The sequence below is a fragment of the Chenopodium album genome, chromosome 7 (assembly GCF_948465745.1).
Source record: "Chenopodium album chromosome 7, dcCheAlbu1.1, whole genome shotgun sequence".
Taxonomy (NCBI): domain Eukaryota; kingdom Viridiplantae; phylum Streptophyta; class Magnoliopsida; order Caryophyllales; family Amaranthaceae; genus Chenopodium; species Chenopodium album.
In genome coordinates, this window is record NC_137840.1 from 63,249,636 (window position 1) to 63,275,978 (window position 26,343).

Genomic DNA, 26,343 nt, shown 5'->3' on the forward strand with positions numbered 1-26,343 from the left:
TGTACCGTGTCACAGGAAAGTGTACTGTCTGACGGTGGGGCTTCCCATGTCACGGTACAATTTGACCGTGTCACGGGATACTTTTTTAGGGTTTTTATCATTTTAGGGTTCCGTGTGCTCCCTCAGCACATTTTCCCTATAAATACCCCCTTCATTTCTGATGAACGGGGCACCGAGTAATTCTCTGATTTAATTTTCTCTCTTCTATGCTTTAGCCTAAACACTAGCCTACCCTTTTCACTTCAAAATTCCTTCTTCAAGTACTCAAAGGAGTCCATACTTTACTCGTGGTTCTATACTTAAGCCAAGGCGTGAAACGTAGAATTGTTTGAGGGTTTGGCCCTAAAATCAGCTTTACTTTATTTAATTTAATTTAATTATTGTTTATTTATTTCCTTGAAGTTATTAACTCGTTTATTATTTGTAGTTGCAAACAAACAGAATCAAAGTAAGGATCATGTTCCTTTTATTATTATTATTTTTCTAACGATTTTATGTTGTTGGAATTGTGATTAAGTTGGTTTTAATATTAATGTTTGTTCTATTCTATTTATTTTGATCACCATATTGCATGTTAAAGGGAATATGTAATTGAAAATCACGACTAATAAGATAATTTGGACAACCGGTTTAGGATCCTTTTAATCTTATTATTAATTGAAGTGATCACCAAATTTTTAGAATTATGTGTGCATTAATCTTGAACCAATTTAGTTAAATAATAGTTTGGAGCGAATTGAATATTTTGTTTGTATGCCTTTGAGATCACAGGAATGCTTTTCAATATAAGAATCGAGTATAGGCCAATACGGGCGAATGTGTCTCCATGACTCACTTCGTACCATCATCCCTGATCCTCCTTTCGTGGTTCCGAACCATATGGAGTTAGTAATCTCATGGATTATGAATGGGGTGTAACCTTCACGGGTCAATCGTTGTTGCCTATCGTTGTCCCTTTATCGTGGTTGCCTTTTATGATCCGTGAACGGTTTACAAGTTCCTTAAAAACTTGTTGGCGGCTCCCTACTTTATTTGTCCCTAATCGTTGTCCCTAATCGTAATGTCAATTCCCACTTCCTATGAGTGCCAAGCATATTCATACCATGCTTTTAACGTAGGCGCACTTCGAGCGACGCCTACAGACATATATTTTGTTATTGCTTGATCACACTTTTTATGCATGTTTAAAGGGAATTTTGTATTTGTAATCACCTTAATAAGATAATTAATAATCTTGTTTAGGGTTAATTTGATTATAATTCAAGTGATCGCCAATAATAGATTTATTAGTGCATTAATATTCAACCAACATAGATAAACAGGTATAGGGTTAATCCTATTGATTGTATGTTAGTCGGAAAGCGCACATGAATACGATCTGAATAAAGTAGAGGCATATTATTAGGGCATGTTCAATCTCTTTTAGGTTGGATTTGTACCTTCATCCCCGAACCCTATTTGGTTCAAGACCTTATGGAGTTGACGATCTCCTAGATCGTTAAGGGGTGTAACCTTCACCTCATGAACGGTTTACAAGTTCCTAAAAAAACTTGTTGGTGACTCTTTTGCTCTATCTTCTTTCCCTTTGGACGCCACCGTACTTTAGTGTATGATCACAGTGGGGTCCAAGTTTTGAGTTAACACTTGAAATATTCCCTACAGTTACCTTCATGTATTCCTTAGCCATCATCAAGCTTATATAACCATAGTTCATCATTGTTCTAGTTTTTTTGTATTGCTTATCATATATTACTTATATTCCTTATATCTTGTCTCAAACACAACTTGTCTTCTTATGCACAACTTTACAAACATATTAGATAGATACTCATCATTAGTTTATAATCATCAAAATCTAATTGCTCAACACACTCTCCACCACCCCTCCTCATTAAATCCTATCTGCTTTTGAAGATCACAATACTTTAATTTAGGAGTTTTAATACACATAAATATTGAGTATTGGAATGAAAATGTTAATTCATATACACTTGGAAAGGAGTACTAGGTAACATATATAGTTTATAATATAGCTACTAAAAATGTAAAATAAACTTTGATGTAGAAATTACATGGGTTTCAGTGCCCTATTTTCACAATATTGTAGTGTAGTATAACACTATCTAATCATATGTGTCACTACCTCTAACATACTTCTTCTACAAGCACGACCAATGTCTAATTCACCCTTGTCTAACAATCTCCGATTTTTTTATGTTAGGTGTCTTGTGTATAAAAAATACTATGAATATGCCAACTATGACCTCCCAAATAATATACAAAAAGAAAATTACTTTGTTTAACTTGCAAACTAATACTACTAGAATGTTCACTCTAATGACCTTTAGTAGAGGTCCTATTGTCATCAAAAGTGTGGATTCTTCGTCCTTTGTCTTTGTCGGAAAAGATACTTCCAACCAACCACTTGGTAGGTTTAGAAATGCATCCATCGCAACATAAAAGCCTCCAATAATGAGCATGAACTAGAGAAAGTCAACATATTTCAATCTATGAGAATGCTTGTATAATTCAATGGCGATTATTACTTGTAAAAAAAGTAGTAGATGATACGTAGTATTAGTTTTTGACAGGTAAGAAAATAAATATTTGTATAAATCTTTATTACAATGACTAGGATTCAGGTCTTTAGTTTAATAATTAGTTATTTAATTCTTTAATTTGTTAAGGTTGTTAGAAATTGCTAAAATTAAGGAAGTTATTACAAGTTATTGTCTTTATTCTATCCTTTGATTTAAGAGCTTGGTAGTATAATAATTATGACTAATTACTTCTTTGATTTATATATGAAAATATTAACAATGAAATAATAATATAACACAAAATTATTTGATATATTTAAATGTGTCCAATATATGTGCAATATAAGTGCAATTCCATGTAATTTGTTATCCTAAAAATAATTTAAATATAATTTTTCAAGTAACATATAATATTACATTCATTAATTACCGGTTTTATATCTAATATAATACTCGTGCATAGCTTAAAATTATTATTTAGTTTTGAAAGTCATTACAAAAGTGTATTTATATATTTTTCTTATTGATTATTTAAATTTTGTGAATAATTTTTTACATTACATTAAGAGTCATTATTAATTGATTTGAACCCACTTATATTAATGTTAGCTTCTCCATTAATTAATAGCTTTATTAGTTTTCTTGGATTAGTCGCAACAATTGGACTCTCGATGAGGAAAAGCGAAAATGTAAGAATGATTTAATGTCACTCTACAATGCAAAAAGATGGCCTATCTCTAAGCTAATTAATGTCTTCATACAAAAAGGTCGGGTTACTAAAATAGATCTTACGGGTCTAAATATAAGTTTGCAAGGTTAAATAATAAAGAATTCGTGTCAGGCAGTCTATGAGACAATGATTGAAAATTAAATTTAAAATGACCTATGGTTCAAATATAACAAAAAAATACATTGTTAAAAATTAAACGAATAAGAATAATTCAACAAATAAACTTTATATGTATGATAAGTAAATTTAAGTTTATAACATTGCCATTATCCAAAAATTCTTAAATATTGTTTAGGATTAAGTTATTAACATTAAATGCAAATATTATATCATCTTAATGCAAGGTAAATCATATGAGTAGTCTAATAACATCTTATATAAATACTTAAAGTTTTAGATTAAAAACTACCTTATTTGCTTTCACAACATTTGCTTTTTCTTTTTAAAAATAATAATTGATTTTGAAACCATTTTTATAATATAAATGATTATGAAAAATTAACAATGAAAACTACAAGATCATTAACTTGCATTGTAGAAAAGTTGTTTTTCTTTTTTGCAAATTCTTTTACCAAGACAATGTTTTTTTTTTTTTTTTTTTTTTTTTTTTTTTTTTTTTTTTTTTTTTTTTTTTTTTTTTTTTTTTAACAGCAGAGAAAAAGAGACATTAATCCCCACATTTGCTTATACTAAGACAGTGAAATAAAGGGATGAGTTTTTGAATATTATTAAGCAGATCCCTAGTATGATACGCCCCTGCTAAGTCTCCCTGCACCCAATTGGCCAGCTTGTAGTCTGGAGCAAAAAGTTTTAAGTGCCACTGCCTCTTACCAGAAGCCATTCTAATTCCTCCAGCATCGATCCATCCATGTTGCTCACTCTATCACTAGCGTGTTGCGAAGTCTCTCCCTGGTACCTAGTGCCATCAGAACAGGTAAGATCCCAGAGCCATAGGTTGTTGGAGTTCCTGCATCTAGCTTTCCTTAAGCCAAAGGTGGCGTTCCCACAATCATTACTCCCTGCAATTAGCTGCACACTATCACAGTGGCCAGGTGTTTAGGATAATGTTGCTTTAGTTTCAAGTTCATTTACGATAGTTGAGTATAAAGCAACATTATCAGCGTTTGTGGCAGACTTCTTGGCCCTTTTTACCTCTTCCCGTTTGCGGGAATAAGGACGCTTGAGCCCGTCTACCCGCAGCATAGCCTGCAAAAAGTCAGGCGGCATAAGTATTGCAGGCGGGATAAAATACTTGAAAAAAATGAAATTGAATCAACAACTCTTACCTCAGCCAGAAGGGATAGAATGCGTTCAAGATTGAACGTCTCTATCCCAGGGATATTGTCCTTATCCCTCTTCCGGACGGCTTCCAGTATGGCCTTGACATGCTTCTGGACGTCTGGCCAGCGGGGAGATTGATATGCACCACATCAATACGTGATGAGTGCGAAACTAAGGCAGCACCTATTTGTTGCTGGTCGTCTGAGGATGACGTCTGTTGGGAGTGGGATTTCACCCGCAAAGGCCACCCCAGCTCAAGCGGGGATTCAAAAGGGTTCTTACCTTCAGAGCCGTCCAAGCGGGTACCGCTTGCAAGCGTGGAGAACCCCCCGGTTGCTGTAACGGGGTTAACGAGGTCGAGGCCCAGGCTGCCGCCTACCTTCTCGTTACGCCCCGCTATCCTCATCTTCTGAGGCCCAGCTAAGGCGCTAGGAGTCGACACAAAGGTGGACTTTTTTATTTTGTTGAGAACGGCTAGGGCCTCCTCCCTAGCCCGTTTGAGGTTTTTCTCAAACGACTTCCCAACTTCTCCCCCCCCCCCCCTGCGAAAAATAACCAATTCAAGTTAGCATCCGGGAAAAATAGCTTCTAAAATCAATTTAAGAAAGGATCAGGTGCTTAATACCTTGGCCTTGAGCTCGACCGCAACTTTCTCCGCAAGATCTTTGCGGATGGTTGCAGAAGACCGCCTGGGAGTTTTCTTCGACTGCAGCATGTTTAGCGCTTCTTCTGCAAAAAGAAAGAAATTGGTCAATATCATAAATCAATTTCGATAGAAAAATACTACAGACGGTATAAACTCAGGCGCATACGTTTGGTGAACATGTGCCCTAGCCCGCAGGCGGCTAGGAATCATTCGTCCCGGAACCAGGAGCTCTTGGGAATCCAATTTTTGGGGACTTTTATTGTTTCCCCGGTTGACAGAGTTGCGTCTGTGAGGCCGAAAAAGTCTGCCTCAATTATCTTGTCAAAATCTTCCTCTGGGATCCGAGGAAGAGCGCAGTTCCTACCCAACAAGTCAGGCTTCTTATTGTACAGACGGAATTCATAATTTTCCTGTCTAGTTGGGGCTGACATCAGGTAGAACCTGAGCTTCAAGCCATCGAACTTTGAGACCTTGTCCAAGGTCATCATATATTGCGGCTACGTGGTTAGAGTGTACCACGCCCTCCAGCCGCCTGGGCTTCTGCTGAGATAGTGCATGCTTGCAAAAGCCTCCCAGCCGGGGTGAAGCCCCTGGAACTCACAGGCAGCAACATACCCCAGAATATTGGTCCAAGAGTTGGGGGTAAGTTGCCAGACCCCAAGGCCGTAGCCTCTCAAAATTTCCTTCACCGCCTGGTGAAGGGGGAAGCGAAGGCCAGCTTTGAACGCCGCCTCATAACAGCCGAAATAGCTGTTGGCGTTCTGTTGATCGTCCCCCCTAGCGATGGTGCCCAGCTCAGGCGGCACCCGGATCCTATACCCGTCTCCCAGTGGGTGCATTTTCTTAAAATTTTCTAAGTTTTCCTCCATTTGGATCCGGTCCTTTGAGGAGACGTGGATGCTGAAGGGATCATCCTTCTCGCTCCACTTTTTCCTTCCTTCCTCCTCGCTATCCGGAAGAGGGGGTAAGTCATCACTGCTCTCAGAGGTAGACGCGGAGCTGTCACTCTCCGTCTCCTCCTCGCTTTGGCCCAAGGGGGCAGAGGCGGCCTCGTCGCCGCCTTGGTCGCACTCTTCCAAAAAAGAGTCCGCAGGGGTTGAAGGGGCACGCGGAGGGGATCTCTCCAGAGCCGTCTGGTCTCCCTGACCAGACGTTTCTCCCTCAGGCGTTTGGCCGCCTGAGCCTTCGCTCCTGTAATTTGGATTAGTGGCCGTCTGCATTTTCCGAGCCATGGTGTCCTGCACGGACACATAACTGGTCGGAATCCATGGCAAAGGGTGGTCCCAACACCCCGAGCCGGCACTCCCAGTCCTAGACTCAGTCGTCCCTAGTGACCGGCTGGACTCTAACCTAGGTTGTGCTGTGTGTGTTGGTGATGCATCCATTTATTGCAAGAAATATGTACAAGCGGTGAAAAAAGAAAAGAGTTTAGAGAGACAAAAACGGTACCTTTTGATTTGATATCTGAAGGAAGACGGGTCTGGCTGGGTCGTTGAAGACGAACTTTCTTACTCGCGTCTGACTCAAACGGATGACTTCTGCTCTCTCAAAGTTTTTTTCTCTAGAAAATTTTTGTAAACGTACAAAATTATGTGGGTAAAACGGCTATATATAGAGGGTAAATATGGAGGCATTTCCGTAATTTACTCGGAAGGTGAACGGTTACTCTCTAACGGTAAAATTACCGCCAACCGGAGCGTGACATGTGTCACAGATGCCACGTGGCGTGCCACGTCACATCTGTGAGGGGCAAATGTTTAGGGTAATTTTACCCTGCCACGTGGTCCAATCAGAGGGTGACACTTGTCAGCCTCAGATTGGTCCAGAGCGGACCAATCCCTGCTTGACACGTGTCACTCCAGAAATAAAGGGAAAAAAGCGGCCTTCAGGCCCAAATCTCGAGAACGCCGCAAAACGGCGCAGCCCACCAATGATTAGGGTTCAGTGACCTAATTAGGGGCACAATTTCCAAAGACCCTATAAATAGGGAGATGTCCCTCATTTTGAAGGCACGTTTTACCATTTATTACACTTGTATTCTCTTACATCAGAAAAACATCTGAGCTTGGAATCCGAGCAGATACCCACCTTAATTCCCGTTCTCTTTATTCCGTTTCAAGTTACTAACTTGACCGTCGGAGGCGGAGCTCCAATCACCCGGAGTCTCCGTTATTTTGCAGGTACAGATCGACCGGATCAGACTTCGTGACATAACTCTCCCGAGGGACAAAAACACCCAAAACACCAGGCAGCTTGTTATTCGCTGCACTATCTTCAAAGCCTGGGGGGTAGTCCTGATTAGAGCAAAGAGGTTCAGCACACACTTCAGAATGGTTAGAGTTCCTATAAGCTTTCACTTTATGTTCCATGCTTTTAATCGTAGACCAAGCATTTTGTTTGTGCTTCTTGAAAATTAGGTTGTTCCTTGCCTCCCAAATGCTTTCCAGACCTGCAACAAAAAGAAAATAACTCTCCCCTAATCCTCTCTTGCTTTCACATAACAATTTTTGCCAGTTATAGACCCAATCAGCTATAGGAATGTTATTTTGATAAATCACATTGAGCCCCAAGGAGCAGCCCTTCCAAACATGGATAGCAAAATTGATGTCTCGAAAAATGTGTTCAAGAGTTTCCAACTTAGACTTCTCACTCTCTTCCTCATTGATACATAACACACAGTGATGATCAGAGCCAAGTCCTCTTCTCTTTCTTTCACTCCCTATAGGGAGGGCTCCTTTTAGGATTTTCCACAGAAAAGTCTTTTGCCAAACTCAAGAAAAGCTTCCAATTTACGTTGCATTCATCATGGTGTTGATCATGAGCTTGATTCCTATTGAACAAGAACATGTATCCACTCCTTACAGAGTAACAGCCTTTCCTATTACCATTCCAAACTATCAAATCTTCGTGACCAGGCTCCATTATGTGGATGGAAGTGATTTTCTCAACTGTGTCTTCATTAAACAGCAGATTACATTAATCCAAGTTCCACTCTCCATTACAGTTAAGAAGAGAATTAATAGTTGCATCAGTTGAAGCAGTATGACCACTCCAACCAAGCACCTTGCCAAAGATCCAGGGGTGGTGAATTTTAGCAGTGCACCCATCCCCCACAGACCATGAGCAGCCTTGTTGCAACATTTGTAAACCCCATTTGATGCCCATCCAACCCCACGAGCCAAAACTCATGTTAATACTTCTATTCTCAAATAGGGTTGTCTTGTCAATCCCATATTTAACACTAAAAACCTTACTTACTAGGGAGTCCCTATCCATAACTATACGCCAACCTTTTTTTCTAAAAGAGCTTGGTTGAAAAACCGAGCATCTAGAATGTCAAGGCCCCCATTCTTCTTAGGGGCTGTGAGATGCTTCCAACTCTTCTAATAAACCCCTTTACAATCCTTATTTCCCATCCACCAGAATTTAGCAATGATGCTATTTATTTTCTTGAGGATCCCCATAGGACATTTGAAGATGGAAAGGACATAAGTCCCTAGACTGGAAAAGACAGATTTAATAAGAGTTAGCCTTCCTACAGGGGACAGAAAAAGAGAGTTGATCCAAGCATTTAAGCGTTCTTTCACTCTGTCAACCATGAAACCGAAGATTTCCTTTTTGGAAGATCCAAAATCAGCCGGGATGCCTAGATAAATTCCAAAATTATTACTTCTCCTGATGCCTAAAATGTTGCTAAAATTGATTATATCCTCCTCCCTTGAATTTGGGCTAGCAAGAAGCACCGATTTTCTTTGGCTAATAACCTGACCATAAGCCTTGCAATAAATATCAAGGACATTTTTTAGATCTCTCACATTGTTTTATTTCCCGTGAAGGAAGAACACCGAGTCATCAGTAAAAAAGAGATGGTTGATGTTAGGAGCTCTTTGGGCCACTCTTAAGACTACAATGTTCCCAAATCGTTCATTACTTCTGATTAGTCCTGACAAAGCTTCCATGCACAAGATAAATAAATAGGGCGATAGGGGGTCACCTTGACAAAGGCCACAATTTGGATTAAAAGGTTTTTGAGTGCAGCCATTAACAATTACAAAGAAGGAGACAGAACTAACACACTTTATGACAGTCTTAACCATCAAATTAGGAACCCCAAAGTTGTACAGCACAGATTCTAAAAAGTCCCACTTAATTCTATCGTAGGCTTTGCTCATGTCTGTTTTAATGGCAATCTTCCCCTTTACTCCTTTCTTAGATTTCCTAATGTTTTTAAGGAGCTCATGAGCAAGAAGTATGTTGTTCGAGATAGCTCTACCCAGAATTAAAGCATTTTGAAAGTGGCTAACCAAGTCATTAATCACCCTCCTAAGTCTATTAGTGATACATTTGGAAATAATCTTGTAAATGACATTTCACAAGCCAATAGGCCACAGCTTATCCATAGACTCTGGGTTTTCACATTTAGGAATGAGAGCGATGTTAGTGAAATTAAACTCTCTTAGAAGGTTACATGTGGATAATGCCGATTGAACGGCATCAATAACATCATTTTGAATCTAACTCCAATTTTTCTGGTAGAAGCCAGCCGGTATCCCATCAAAAGTGCATTCCTAATCTCTCTGCTTGAGTAAGGTCTTGAAAGCAAGTCCTTCTGATCCTCTGAGAGGGAAGTAGTGATTCCCCTTGCAGCTTTTGCAATATCAGCATCTCTGTTTGTGGAATGAGGTTGGATGTTGCTCTCATAAAGTTTTTTGAAATAGTCCACAGTGACTTTCGCAATTTTCCCCTCTTCTGTCAACCATTCCCCATTGTCATCTTTAATAGCTTCTAATTTATTTCTTGCTTTTCTCCCTTTAACAAAGTTTTAAAAATACCTAGAACAGGTATCCCCTGGAAAATTCCAATTTAATTTTGTCCTTTGCCGCCAGTAAAAAGCCATGTTTCTTGCATATTCCTCCATCTTCTTGATAACTCGCATGAAATCCTCTATTTCACCTTCGTTTTCCAGGAGAAGTTGTGCTTGTAGGAGGTCCTTTTCAAAATTGTCCCAATCTCTGTCTCACTCACATCTTTTATCAAGACTCCATTTTTTAATTCCCAATTTTGCCTGTTGAGAACGCCTTGCTAGTTTGTACATTGGTGAACCATTATGCTCTTTGTTCCAATTCACACGCGCTACCTACATGCAACCAGCATAATTTAGACTCCATCTCTCTAGTTTGTATGCACTCTTCTTTTTGGTGGGCAGTTGTCGAGTTTGTAAGACAATCGAGGCATGATCAGAAAGTTAAATTTGCTGATGACTAATGATCGAGTGGGGGAAAAGATTTAGACATCTTGTGCTTGCATATCCTTTATCAAGCCTTTCCAACACCAATTCATCTCCCTGTCTACCATACCCCAAAAGCAAGACATTGATTAATACCTGTAAGAACATGTAACTAAAAACTTATCTTAATAATTGTAGGCGTCGTTCGAAGTGCGCCTACGTAAAAGCATGTTGTGAATATGCTTGGCACTCATAGGAAGTGGAAATTGACATATACGATTAGGGACAAGGAAATTAGGGAGCCCCCAACAAGTTTTTAAGGAACTTGTAAACCGTTCACGGATCATAAAAGGCAACCACGATAAAGGGACAACGATAGGAAACAACGATTGACCCGTGAAGGTTACACCCCATTCATAATCCATGTGATTACTAACTCCATATGGTTCGGAACCACAAAAGGAGGATCGGGGATGATGGTACGAAGTGAGTCATGGAGTCACATTTGCCCGTATTGGCCTCTACTCGATTCTTATAGTGAAGAGTGATTCATGCGATCTCAAAGGCATACAAACAAAATATTCAATTCGCTCCAAACTATTATTATTCTAAATTGGTTTAATATTAATGCAACATATAATTCTAAAATATCGTGATCACTTGATTTAATAACAAGCTTAAAAAGGAACCTAAACCGGTCGTCCAAATTATCTTATTAGGCGTGATTTTCAATTACATATTCCCTTTAAACATGAAATATGGTGATCATAAAAAATATAATAGAATAAACATTAATATTGGAAGAAATTCAACAATAAATTGTTAGTCAAAGCAAATAATAAACCTAATCATGATACTAGCAACAAGAATAAAAATAAGAGTAATTAAGTGATTAATTACTCACTTTTCGCGTTTCCTTGAATTGCTACATCATGAATAAACTGTTAGTAACTTCAATTAAAATATAAATCAAATGGAAATTAAATTAAATAAATGTAGATTTGATTTGGTCCAAACCCTCAGTTATTTATACCTTTCACGCCTTTGGTTTAAGTATAGAACTTTGGGTTAAGTATGAACTCCTTGTAGTGCTTAAGGAAAGTATTTTGGAAGAATAGGGAGGCTAGTGTTTAGGCTAAAGAGGGAGAAGAGAATGATATGATGATCAAGCTTGTTGATGATTGGAAAAATGGGTAGATATGACCTCTATTTATAGAGAAAAAAGAGGGTCGAAGAATCAAGAAAAGATAAGAATTCGAATCGGATAAAACTCTTGCGATAGACAGCAGTTTTTGCGGTTTTTGTTTTTATCATATCTTTTGATCCAGAAATCGAAATAAGATGAATAAGATATCGTTGGAATGATATTGAAGTATAATTTATAACCTAATTAGAATAAGATTAAAATATTTTGTATAACAAATGATATAGCCGAAATAGTGAAACGGTGTCAGTTTTGGATATAGTTTGACATTTTATTCATATCTTTTCCGTTATAGCTCGGAATTGATATTATAATATATCATTGGAAAGATAATTTCAAGGGCTATCCAACCATATAAAATTTGGATAAAAAATATATGGCACGAAAATAATATCTTTCTATCTTTGAACGTCTTTCAATTCGGATAGAAATAGGATTTTCAAAAAGAAAAGTTTTATTCAATTTCAAACTCTTTAATCTTATCTTTTCAAAAAGGATAATTAGGATCTTCTAGAAACTTATAGAAGTTTCTAATTAATCCTAATTGTTTTAGGAATTGGATTAAATCATTTGGACCCTCCACATGATCATTGGGTCGTAGGTAAGGTGGGCTTAGGTTCAATTCGGTTTGGGCTCAGTTTAATATTTTGGCCGTAACTTATTCGTTATAACTCGGATTTGGGCTTATAATATATTTTTGGAAAGCTCTTTTCAATCCCCATCCAACTATTCAATCATTGGACCCAGATTATAGACCAAAATAAACTGAGATAAACGTTTTTTTAAAATGAATGATTTTAAAGGACACAAAATGAATTATTTTGGGTTTAAAGGCACGAAAAGAGGAAAACAAATTATGGTTTGGGGATATGGGCTAGGATTTGGGTTGGTTTATGAAATGAAAATATGGATTTAATCACTCCAAGATTAAATACTCAACCCGACCAATAATGGCGATGAAAGGTTGTTCATCATCGGATTTGGTTTTGGGGAGACATTATTAGGTGTCTACAATAATCAATTGTGGTAAGTCTGGTAACATTATGATAAAACCATTACATAATTCTGTTCCTGCAAGGATCCGACAACCCGGTTACAAAGTCCGAAGCTCGAGTATGCAACCCGTTAAGCTCCTATCGGCCAGAAGAGAACCGACACAAAAAGGAAGGATTAGCTAACCCCAGGGGATCCGAGGATACCCACACTGATGACAAAGTCAGAAAGTGTTTAAGAGAGAGAAATAAGATAGAGAGAGAGAATAAGAGAGAGAGAGAAAGAGAGAGAGAGAGAGAGAGAGAGAGAGAGAGAGTGTGTGTGTGTGTGTGTGTGTAATAAATGTTAACCTTATTAGTGAAGTTTAACCTACTATTTATAATAATCCTCGTGACTGGTAGTTGTATGGCATGCAGACCACCTTGCGACAAGTGTCAAATTACTGATGATACGTTCCATTCGCTGACAAGCCGATATTTATGTCAATTTCATAATTACCGGTATGTCCGAGAGTAGCTAATAATCTGAACCCGGCTAAGAAACCGGCCCATTACTCTTTGTTGGCCTAATATCAGTATCTTCCTATACAAATTCTTATACATCAGATCATGCTAAACAAAAGATCATGTGAATGATTAAAATATATAACTCAGAGAACTTTGATGCATACCTTTGATTCAAGACCTACTTCCAAACTCTGGAGTACAAAACCACATCATACAATAAAGAAGACGGGATTCAAACTATTATGATGGTGCCAGTGAGCATCAACTAATTCAATTTTTTTTTAATCAAGGATTGTGATGTAATATTTCAATTAAGAAGACGGGAGCCAAACTATTATTACATCACAAACAAAGATTAAACTATCAAGGATTGTGATGTAATAATAGTTGTAATTTCTGAACTCTTTAGGCATCAACTAATTGATCAACTTTCTAAATTTTGTTAAACTGTTAAGATTAGTTCTTGGTTTTGGGGTATATTGCTCCATCATCTTCGATTATTATAATATTTGTCGCAGAGTAAGATATATTTGTATATATTTGTGATATAGTTTGTATTCTTATCGTACTAGGTTTCCTAACATGATTAGGACTAGTATTGTAACACTATATATATTATTCAATGGTACACACTCCAACCCAAGGAGTTTTCCCGAAATCTAACATGGTATCATAGTCTAGATTTTTTTAGGGTTCCACATAATTTAATTTTTCTAAAAAACTCCGATCCTTTCTTCCGCAAAACTCTACTTTCACGTGGTAATTCATCACCAATTTTTGCTACTTGTTTTGTCCTTCTTGCCGCAAGATCAACTTGTGTTTGTTTTTCCAGTAGCAGCCTTTTGTTCTTTTCTTTAATTAACAATGGCTAAAGATGATGAACAACCCTCCCCACCTCCTCCTCCTCCACCTTCCAATGACTATCACCCTGCTAATTCTATTAGCAATATCAAGAATGAGGTGCCTGAAATTCTTGATCGTGACAAAGGGAATTATGGTAGTTGGGTTGAAATCTTTGAGATTCATTGTCATTCCTGCAATGTTTTCGACCATATAGATCCAAAATCACCTTGTCCTACGGACCTCACCTCGGCGCAGTGGAACTGCCTTGAGTCAATTGTGAAAAAGTGGATTTATAATATAATTTCTGCAGACTTACGAAGCACGGTGTTGTACAAGAATGCTACGGCACAAGAAACTTGGGATAGGCTCGCTAATATTTTTCAAGATAATGGTGAAATTCGTGCTATATACCTTGAAAATCAATTTAACAATCTTTTTGTTGAGAATTTTCCAGACGTGTCTTCTTATTGTCAGAAATTGAAGGAACTCAAAGACCAACTTGCTAATGTTGGTCAACCCGTATCCGAGAGAACTTTGGTTCTTCGTCTTTGTGCAGGTTTAATTGACTCGGACTATGATGGAGTGGCTCAATCCATCACTCAAATTCGCCCTCTTCCCGGATTTGATGAAGCAAGATCAAGAATTTTGTTAGAGGAGTCAAGAAAATCGGCTAAAGAAAATTCCGGGCAAGCCTTTGTGGCGCAAGTCAACAACACCACCACCACCTCCGCGGCAGCCGCCCAACAACAGCAGCCACCGCAGCAGCAGGGCAGGGGTGGTGGTGGCGGTGGACGTGGTAGCAAAGGGAGGGGAGGCAAGGCTAAGGGGAAAGGCAGAGGGCGTGGCAATTCTCAGCAGCCACAAACGGCCCAAGCCCAGTTCACTCCTTCCAATCAAGCAGGCCCAACTCAGCAGCAATTGTGGGCAAGTTTTCAGCAGTGGGCTCAACAAGCTACTTGGGCCAGGCCACCTGCTCCGTTTCCAGTCCAGCAGCAACAATCCATTCTCGAACAACCCAGACCTCAGCAAGCATACGCGGCCCAATATGAGCAGCCCATGACACCAACGGATTTGGCATCTTCTTTCTCCACGATGACTCTTCCAAATTCCGACAATCAGTGGTACATGGATTCGGCTGCAACTTCTCACATGACGAATAACGCTGGTAATCTCTTACCCTTGTTTAATTTAAGCACTAAAAATCATATTTTAGTTGGTAATGGTCATCGTATTCCAGTAACAAGTTATGGTCATGGCACCCTTCCCCATACTAAAACACCTCTTGTCCTTCGTGATGTCTTCCTAGCACCTGAACTCATAAAGAACCTTATTTCAGTCCGTAAATTTACCTCTGATAATTTTGTGTCTATTGAGTTTGATCCTTTTGGTTTTTCTGTGAAGGATCTTCGTACGGGGAACATCATAACGAGATGTGATAGTTCGGGAGACCTATATCCAGTCCGAACCACCAAGTCCACTCCGTCAACCTGTCTTGCTACTTCCCTCACTGTTGTTTCACCATCTACTTGGCATAGTCGTCTAGGACACCCTGGAGCTCAAATTTTTAGCTATCTTAAGTCTAAAAATCATATTTATTGTAATAAGGAGCATGACTCCACGTTTTGCAATTCATGTCAATTAGGAAAACATACTCGACTACCCTTTGATAATTCTAATAATACTACAGTTTGTGCTTTTGATATTATACATGCCGATTTATGGACATCTTCCATTCGTAGTACTCAAGGTCACAAATATTATCTAGTCTTATTAGATGATCATACTCATTTTGTGTGGACAATTCCTCTAAAATACAAATCTCAAGCTTTTCAATCCTTTATCAACTTCCGAAAATATGTTGAAACCCAATTTGAACGTCAAATTAAATGCTTTCAATGTGATCATGGTAGGGAATTTGAGAATGACCCTTTTAAGCAAAAATGTATTGACCATGGGATGCTTTTCCGCTTCTCTTGTCCTCACACATCTTCCCAAAATGGCAAAGCTGAACGTATGATTCGTACAATTAATAATATTAAGCGTACAATTCTCTTTCATGCGTCTCTCCCCCCCTCGTATTGGTTTTATGCTCTTGAAACGACCACTTATCTTCTAAATATTTTGCCAACCAAAGCTCTTAAAAACAATACTCCGGCTCTTGCCTTGTTTGGAAAAACTCCTTCGTATGATCACATTCGTGTCTTTGGGTGTCTTTGTTTTCCTAACTTGTCAGCCACAGCTCCACATAAATTAGCTCCTCGTTCAACACCATGCGTGTTCTTGGGCTATCTCATTGATCATAGAGGGTATAGGTGTCTTGAAATCACCACCAATAAAATTATAATATCGCGTCATGTCACCTTTGATGAATCTACCTTCCCCTTTCGGAATATAGCACATTTTCGTAGTAATGATTATGATTTTTTGGTGGATGATTCTCCATCACCAGATTTGTTGCATCCCCATTTACTTAGCCCGCAATAAACAGCCCAATCTCCCTCTCCTACCCACAGTCGTGGCTCACAAACCACAGCCCAATACCACGGCCCACCCTCTCCTTCATCTCCAAATTGTGGCTCACAAACCAAACCTCAAAACCGAGGCCCAAATCCAACCTCAGTCAGCCCCCTGCAAACCCCGCACTCCCCTTCTCACCAACCCACATCGCAGCTGGGCTGCGACAGCCCAATTTCTGCCGCGGCAAGCCCGCGATCTCCTCTGTCCAGCTCAGCTGCAACTAGTAGCCCAGCGTCCACTACACCAGCTTATACCCCGCCACCTTTGCGTGGTGTACAGCCCATACAACCCACTCGGCCACCACCTCCCTCTCCCCTAGTCACCCGTAATCAACGGGGTATTTTTAAACCAAACCCGAAATATTGTAACCTCATAGTTCAACCTTCGGGTCCCCATCTTCATAAATCACCACTTCCAAAGTCCTATAAACAAGCTTTAAATGACCATAATTGGAATGCGGCGATGAATGATGAATATAGTGCTTTAATTAAAACAGGGACATGGGAATTGGTGCCTAGGCCTGCGGGGGTGAATGTTGTTAATTGTATGTGGCTATTTAAGCATAAATACAAGTCTAATGGTGACCTTGAAAGGCACAAAGCTCGTCTTGTATGTGATGGCAGGTCGCAGGAAATTGGTGTGGATTGTGATGAGACTTTCAGTCCGGTAGTTAAACCGGCCACTATTCGTACTGTTCTCAGCTTAGCTTTAGCTAAAAAGTGGTCGATACATCAACTAGATGTCAAAAATGCCTTTTTACATGGTGACTTGAAAGAAACTGTTTATATGCATCAACCTCCGGGTTTTCTAGATTAGAGAGCGCCCAATCATGTTTGTCGTCTCCGCAAGGCTCTCTATGGTTTAAAGCAAGCTCCTAGAGCTTGGTACTAACGCTTTGCAAATTTTCTTATTAAGTTAGGCTTTGTCATTTCTAAGAGTGACACTTCTCTCTTCACTTTCCGACAGGGTAATGATATGGCATATTTGCTTCTTTATGTTGATGATATTATATTAGCTACCTCATCTGACAGGTTGCGTGCAGGGATCATATCTCAGTTACAAACTGAGTTTCCTATGACTGACTTGGGTCCTTTGAGTTATTTTTTGGGTATTGCAGTAACCCAAAAACCTTCTTATTTGCTACTTTCACAGGAAAAGTATGCACAGGAGATTTTAGAGCGTGCAGGTATGGCCTCTTGTAAACCTGCAGCCACTCCAGTTGACACTAAGTCCAAACTTAGTGCAGATGCAGGGCCACCTTTTCAAGATCCTACGTTGTATCGCAGTTTAGCAGGTGCTCTTCAGTATCTCACTTTTACTAGGTCAGATATTGCATATGCGGTACAACAGGTATGTCTTTTTATGCATGATCCCCGGGAACCTCACAATGAGGCATTGAAACGCATTCTGCGTTATGTTCAGGGTACCATTGATCACGGCTTACATTTATATCCGACTGTTTCTCATCGACTTATTACTTACACTGACGCTGACTGGGGAGGTTATCCCGATACCCGACGGTCCATATTGGGCTATTGTTGTTTCCTTGGGGACAACCTTGTGTCTTGGTCATCTAAGCGTCAGCATACTCTGTCTAAGTCCAGTTCAGAAGCAGAATATCGAGGCGTTGCGAATGTTATCTCAGAGGCATGTTAGCTTCGTAATATTTTACTTGAGTTACATTGTCCTCTACGGCAGGCTACTATTGTTTATTATGATAATGTCAGTGCAATCTACCTTTCTGGCAACCCAGTACAACACCAACGCACCAAACATGTGGAGATGGATATACATTTTGTTCGAGAAAAGGTTGCTTTGGGTGAAGTTCGGGTTCTGCATGTCCCTTCAAGATATCAGTTTGCAGACATTTTCACTAAAGGCCTACCACGAGATTTATTTCTGGATTTTAGATCCAATCTTAGCGTACGCTTTCCTCCCGCTACGACTGCGGGGGTGTGATAGATATTATAGGATTATTATAATATTTGTCGCAGAGTAGGATATATTTGTATATATTTGTGATATAGTTTGTATTCTTATCGTACTAGGTTTCCTAACATGATTAGGACTAGTATTGTAACACTATATATATTATTCAATGGTACACACTCCAACCCAAGGAGTTTTCCCGAAATCTAACATCTTCCCATACAAATTCTTATACATCAGATCATGCCAAACAAAAGATCATGTGAATGATTAAAATATATAACTCAGAGAACTTTGATGCATACCTTTGATTCAAGACCTACTTCCAAACTCTGGAGTACAAAACCACATCATACAATAAAGAAGACGGGATTCAAACTATTATGATGGTGCCAGTGAGCATCAACTAATTCAATTTTTTTTTAATCAAGGATTGTGATGTAATATTTCAATTAAGAAGATGGGAGCCAAACTATTATTACATCACAAACAAAGATTAAACTATCAAGGATTGTGATGTAATAATAGTTGTAATTTCCGAACTCTTTAGGCATCAACTAATTGATCAACTTTCTAAATTTTGTTAAGCTGTTAAGATTAGTTCTTGGTTTTGGGGTATATTGCTCCATCATCTTCAATAATTATCCATTGGCATAAAACATAATTTCTGAAGTTTAAAGTTGTATGTTGAGCTGAGTTTACTTTGAAAGTTGAATTTTTCCATGGGGGTGTAAGAATTTTTTTGTTGTGTTACCTTGTGTCCCTGATAATATATCACTATTAATTCATGGATTTATAGAATATTTTTCCATGGAGTAATTAAAGTCAAACTAAGAAAAACGTAAGTGGTTAGGGATATTGTTGTAGAGTGATCGATCAGGTGTTTATAAATGAAATAAAATAGTCGTATCCGTGAAAAAAAAAAAAAAAAAAAAAAAAAAAAAAGTAGTTATGATGGCATGAGGAAACACAAAGGTGATCAAAACTTTCCGCTGGCAAGCTTGTCACAGAGCTATCCCTACTAGGTAGCACTGTCAAAACGGTTTGAAAGTTCGGGTTCGGTTCGGTTTGAAATCGGTTTGATATTAAATTGGGTCGGTTTGAAATCGGTTTAAGTGTTTTGCGGGTCGGTTTCAGTTCGGTTTGAATAGTTATCGGTTTGATTCGGTTTCGGTTTAATCTTGAACGGTTTTAATTCGGTTTGGGTAGTAAACGGTTCGGTACAAACGGGTTGCGGTTTGTTAACGGTTCGGTGTAAACAATTTTTATCCCGGTTTAAATAGTTTTGGGTTGGGAACGGTTTCGGGTTAGAAACAATTCGATTCTTTTTCGGTTCAGTTTATAACTAGTTCGGTTCTTTTTCGGTTCAGTTTATAACTGGTTCGGTTCTTTTTCGGTTTAGTTTATAACTAGTTCAGTTCTTTTTCGATTCACTTTATAACTAGTTCGGTTCTTTAATGCTCGATCGGTAGTAAACATGTGTGCATAACTAAATTTCAATTAAAACATCTTTTTACTTGATTTTAATATTCTCTTTATAGTAAGCATTTTGTAGTTGATTCGTTTATAAGCGATCCGGTTCATAAACGATTCGGTTTGCAAGCGGTTCGGTTTATAAACAGATCGGTTTATATACAATTCGGTGCAAACGGGTTGCGGGTTGTTAACGGTTCGGTGTAAACGGTTTTTATCCCGGTTCAAATGGTTTCGGGTTGAAAGCGGTTTCGGGTTAGAAATAGTTCGATTCTTTTTCGGTTCGATTTGATTTCCATTCGGTTTAGAACTGGTTCGGTTCATTAACGGGTTCGGTTCTTATACGGTGTAACGTTATTCGGATCGGTTCGGTTTCGGGTTCGTTCACATATGGTTCAGGTCGGTTTTCGATTTCAAAAAAAACGGTTTTTAATCGGTTCGGTTCTCATTTGGATCGGTTCGTTTCGGACAGTTAAAACGGTTTCGGTTTAAAATTTGACAGCACTACTACTAGGGAAGCTATCCAAAGAAGAGGAATGCCTTCGCCCAAAAAATAAGGGTTCCTTTCTTCACTTACTTATCACGACACCACCACTACATAAAACTTCATATAGTCACACCGTCATTATCTCCTCATGCTCTATATTAACTTTTATTTTGTTTAGTTTGACTTTTACCACCCTAGTAATACATTACTCTCAATCCAAGCGTATCGTTAGCTTAATTACAAAACGGGCAATTCATACGATAAACACTTTGTTACACTATATTACAAAGAGTAATGTACACTAGGTGCACCTGAAATTTTGTATGTATAACTAATTAATTATATATATAGCGAATTTGTATTTTTTTTGAGGGAGGTAGGGAGGAGGGGAGCTAAAGGACATGTAAGTAGATAGATAAATCTAAGTACCTAACCTAATCATGATTTAGGATTTTTCATTAATTAGGCTAAACTCGAACTATCTTGAGCTTAAAATTTTAATCATCTCATTAACATTTTTAGAAGGAATAATGACTCATTTTAACTACAACTAAGATGAATTGAATTTTTGTAAGGGACAACAATATAAATGTTATCGTATATTCATATGACACATAATTGTTGTAATCTTCCATGACTTGTTAGTGAAGTTACGCAATCTAGCTCTTACATATTTATTGATTTTAATTAACATGGAGTGCATATAATTTAATTTTTGGGTCCATAGATTATTTAATGACAATTTATTAGTTGATCCTTGATATACATAGATCGAGTTAGGTGTGCCATGAGTACGTGTTTTAAGTATGTTCATTTTATCAGTTTTGCTCGTTCAAAATTCTCTAAATGATGAGGAAAAAAAATCAAATCTTTAGTTACCTTTAAGTGTACCTAGAAATACAATAGAGGTGCTGAGGTTTGATGAAAAATTTGTTTATCAAAGGAGTATTGTAATAGCAACAAACTTAGCTTGTAAATAGTCGATTGATTTCTTGATTGATATATTTCTTTTCTTATCATTTATTTCCATTTGTAAGAAAGTTAACTAACTAATCAAGCTGGAGGAAAGTTTAGATATAAACGTATGAACGAACAAGTTTGAAGTTTTAAAATTTTGGAACTCAACTCTCAAATTGAAGTTTTAATTGAATGAGTATTTGATTTGATTTCGTAGCAGTAAACGTTACTTCAAAAAGATTATATTCTGAATGCAATCGAAATATTAGTTCAAAGCTAGACAATATTACGTATATTAATACAACATGTCGATAGAGAGTGAGAGATATCTCAAGTGGTTAGAGCTTCCTTCCCGCTTCTAAGAGATCTTGGGATCGATCTCACCCCGCCCTTGTGGCTCTCTAAACAACAACAACAACCAAAAAAAATGTGCATAATGTAACCCGTGAGTTGCAATTAGCTAGCTGAGTTAGTAAAATGTTTGAAAATGTTTATGTAATATCTAAGCTAAAATCTTATTTACATAACTGCTTATAAATATAATTATACACTCGAAAAAAAAATTAAAAAAAAATAAAAACAATTTCAGTGTTACTCTCTCACATTACTTTATTAAGCTAAGGTAACAAGACTAAAAACACATCAATACAATTATACAAAGTTATGATAATTTGTGGTTAAAAAAAAAGTTATGATAATTTGTATTTATAAAATTATAATTGAGAGAGTGAGGGATAACTCAATTAAGTGGTTAAAGATTTTCTTCCGATTTTAAGTGATCATGGAATTGATTCTCATCACTCGTCCTTGTTGCTCTTAAACTACAAAATAAATAAATAAAATTAAAAGAAATGTTATATAATTTTGGTAAATTAAATTGTAAATATCTAAACTTTATATTTAAAAAATTGCCGATCAAATAAGCTATTATACGGGGGCCCACTTATTAAAGGATAGTAGGTAATTTGTATTTATTATATTTTCAGAGTGTTTATTAATTTTATAGATTATCACTTCATATGCATCAATGCATGGTATGAAGAGAGCTTATACAATATTCCTGCGATAACCTAAGTCAACAAAAATCCAGAAAACTGGGCGAATTAATTAAATAAAAATATCATAGAAGAGGAAGGCTACACCAAATAATTGATACCTTTTGCAGAGCTTGCAGCCTCAACCCAAGCAAGTGCTAATTATAGTAATACAGAAAGAATATTATACCCCCAAAGTCTTAACTCAATTAATATGTTTCATACAATATTAATATTAATATAATTAACTTTTTACTGAGGTTAATTTTATGATACAAGTATTATACAAGATTTGTATTTAGTACGTAGAAATTGACAAGGTAAAATTTGTAGCTATATAAAGGATAGTGTGCTTAGGGTTAAAGCATAACCAAATCCTTCACATTTTAGTGAAAAAACATGGGAAAGTTAGGAGGAATAGCCCCTCTCATGGCCACTCTAGTAGTGGCTTTTGTAGCCCTTACCATGCCATTGTTGATCTCGGCTGATTACAAGTACGCCTCACCGCCGCCACCACCCTACCAATATACCTCGCCACCACCGGCTCATCATGAGATGCCTAAGGAACACTACCCACATCCACACCATGATAAGCCTAAAAAACATTATCCACCTTATCATCATTATGATAAGCCCCCACACCATAAAAAGCCTAAGGAACATTATCCGTGGCCAAAACCTTCTCCGGGTTACAAGTCACCACCTTACTATTATTCACCACCCTCTCCCGTGTACAAGTCTCCACCACCAACCCCGGTGTACAAGTCTCCTCCTACATACTATCCCCCTCCAACCCCAGTGTACAAGTCTCCTCCAACGTATTATCCCCCTCCAACCTACAAGTCACCACCAACTCCGGTATACAAATCACCTCCTAAGTACTATCCACCTCCAACACCGGTTTACAAGTCTCCACCAGTTTACAAGTCTCCTCCTACATACTACCCACCAACTCCTGTCTATAAATCCCCTCCAGTATACAAGTCTCCACCAGTGTACAAGTCTCCTCCTACATACTACCCACCAACTCCTGTCTACAAATCCCCTCCAGTATACAAGTCTCCACCAGTTTACAAGTCTCCTCCTACATACTACCCACCAACTCCCGTCTACAAGTCCCCTCCAATATACAAGTCTCCACCAGTTCACAAATACCCACCTCCAACCCCCGTGTATAAGTCTCCTCCAGTATACAAGTCTCCACCAGTTTACACGTATCCACCCCCAAGTCCGGTGTACAAGTCTCCTCCACACTACTACTACCCACCTCACCCTATCTACAAATCTCCCCCATTTCAGAAACACCCACCGCACCACCACCACCACCCAATTTACTCGTCTCCACCAAAGTCGCACCATCACCCGTACCCTCACCCCCATCCCCACCCTAAGCCTGGCTACCATTCACCTTCTCCTCCTTATGCCTACACTTCTCCCCCACCTCCTTACCACTATTAGCTTGAGTTGACTCTTGTTTTAAGTTATTGACAAGGTAACACTACCTAATATTATTAGGATTGGTGTAATATTACTAAACCTTAATATTTGCATTGCAACATGCATGAATGTATCGATCTTATGAAAAAAAAAACACGTTTTTAATTTCATCCCTAGACGATAATATATCCGTATCATAATATATTGCGTATTTACAATTTTACATCATAATACACATTGATAATCTTCATTATTTTGTGTCTTTGATATTTATGTATTTAAGAGATATGAATGAGATAATAACAAGTAATTGAATTATATGATTTAATTTGCAGGTAAATGGCAGCTATTTTATTAATACAAGTTCAGAAAAACGGCACGCAAGTAGTCTAAGGGAAAGAAGGAGAAAAACAAGACTGTATTGTCATAATAAATCAAGTTATTAGGGAGTGAATTAATTTCTTGTATTCCTAGGGTTGTATTCAGTTTCCAACTTATGCAACTCAAGCATCATGTAATAATATGTTTGTTATAAATTATTATAATTGTTTAAGCTACAACATATTCCTCCTATGTCCTGAATTAATAACATTTGAAGTATGTTTATCACCGTTTTGAAAATAATTTAACTTTACGAGTTAAATTAACTTGCGATAGAGAAAACTTTATTACGAAATTTCTTATATTATGGATCTGTTCTGATTTACTAAACTAAGCTGAACAGAAATAATTGGAGTTTAACTGAACTGAAATCATGAAATGAATATTTTATGAGAGAAAAATATTATGAACTGAATTGAACTGATTGGAGCTGAAATGAACTGAAATTAATCTGAAGAGAACATACCTTACATACAAATTAAGCTAAGGGTATGCAATAAGTTCACATGGCACAAAGAATCTAGTTTCCAAGTTCATCATGAACATATTTGATACTAGTTGGAATAAAGTTGATCATTTTTTTGGTATAGTACTAGCTAGTAGATAATGACAATGAATGAAGAGAATTGAAGTAAATGCATCTCAAATTGACTTTTCACATAGAAGGCAATTGTCATCATTAAGTGCTCTTTGAAGAATTTTTTACCATTTGTGTGTTCACTCTTTCAAGCACTTACAAGTTCCTACCAACAATTTAAAAAGGTATGCATGAGGAAATTAACTCTCTTTTATGCTACTTGATGTTAATTTCACGTTCAAAAGTTAAATTAAAGTTTCTTAGAATTCATAGTATGTGTAGTTGAATGATACAATATTCGACTTACAACTAGCACAAAAGCTAGAAACTTTATTTACTTTTATTCTTAACAAAGTCTCCTAAGGGATTTAGATTTTCTTTTGTATTTATAACATGCTACAACCGTTAAATCATAATTTTTTTTGTCTAGCGGAACAGATATATATATTAAACAAATAATATGTTAGTGGTCATTATTAACGGGTAATTACAAATTGATCTCTGAAATACACAAAATTTGTTTATCATATGACAATTTTGTAAATAAATCAACAACTTTTTCAATAAAAGTGGATCCCATAATGATGTTGACTGAATAAAATTGTTGATTTATTTACCAAAATGTCATGTGATAAACTAAAGACAAACTGGAGCTTCCTAATTATTAACTACAAAATTCCAACGTACATTCAGGCTTTTAGATTACATCTTGTGCCACAAATTAGGAAAAGGTATCTTATGGTTAAAAACTTTTCTCAAAAAATATCTCAAGTGAAAGCTTTAAGCCTCAAAATAGCTTTTCTATTCTCGACACCACTTATAAACACTATTTCAGTGTTTCGTATTTACTCAATAAAAAGCTAATTAAAGGTTGATTACCTTCTTAGATTCCTTTTCACCCGCACAAACAATAAGTTGGTAGAACAAAATTAACAGAGGAAATGCCATTGAAAATGAAAGAATAGTGAAACTAATCATTCACTGCAGGAAAATGGAGAGATGAGATATCTTTCATTTCGATAACAAACGAGGAAGGAAATGAATTAGAGGGGAGAGAAATGGAGGGATTAAATTGTAGGAAAATAAGCCCTTCCACAATGGAGAGATTTGGAAGAAAAACTCACAATTCTTCCCTCCCCTCCCATTCCCTCCCCTCCTCTTCTCCTCCCTCCCCTTCTTTTCCTTCCCCTTTTTTTATCCAAACACAGTGTAAGAGTAGAGTACATCAAACAAAATGCAACCAACATTTCTTTTGCCATCATCCCACAAAGTCTCGGGCGCGACAGGGATTGCAAACAACGCGATCAAGGGTAGATGTCTTGACATCTTCCACGTACACAACCCTAGCACACCACGGAGCAGTGTCATGGTGCTTCTCTCCCTCCTCCATATCCATGGTTAACTTAGCCAAGTAGCCAGCAGCATAGTTTGCTTCTCTAGGAATGTAAAGTATGTAACTGAAGCTGAAATTTGGTTCCATTTGAGCGATTCCCCAATATCAGTTTTATTGGAAATTCAAAGTGTTTTTTTTTTTGGCTCGGACTGTTCTAGTTCTCTTCAATACAGCCCAGTTAGTCCATT

General features: G+C 37.6%; 1 protein-coding gene across 1 annotated transcript; it reads left to right on the forward strand.

Moving 5' to 3' along the window:
• The first annotated feature begins 13,991 nt into the window (after positions 1-13,991).
• LOC145640458 (uncharacterized) lies at positions 13,992-15,987 on the forward strand. Its single transcript, XM_081691735.1, has 2 exons — positions 13,992-15,567; positions 15,881-15,987. The coding sequence occupies exons 1-2, from the start codon at positions 13,992-13,994 to the stop codon at positions 15,985-15,987; spliced, it is 1,683 nt and encodes a 560-aa protein (XP_081547861.1).
• Positions 15,988-26,343: the final 10,356 nt, after the last annotated feature.

Excerpts from the sequence above, each read along its gene's own strand:
- LOC145640458 (XM_081691735.1), top strand. The coding sequence starts at position 13,992 with ATGGCTAAAGATGATGAACAACCCTCCCCACCTCCTCCTCCTCCACCT. Across the intron at positions 15,568-15,880 it reads GTCTAAAAATCATATTTATT|GGAATTTGAGAATGACCCTT; the intron begins GTAATAAGGAGC and ends TGATCATGGTAG.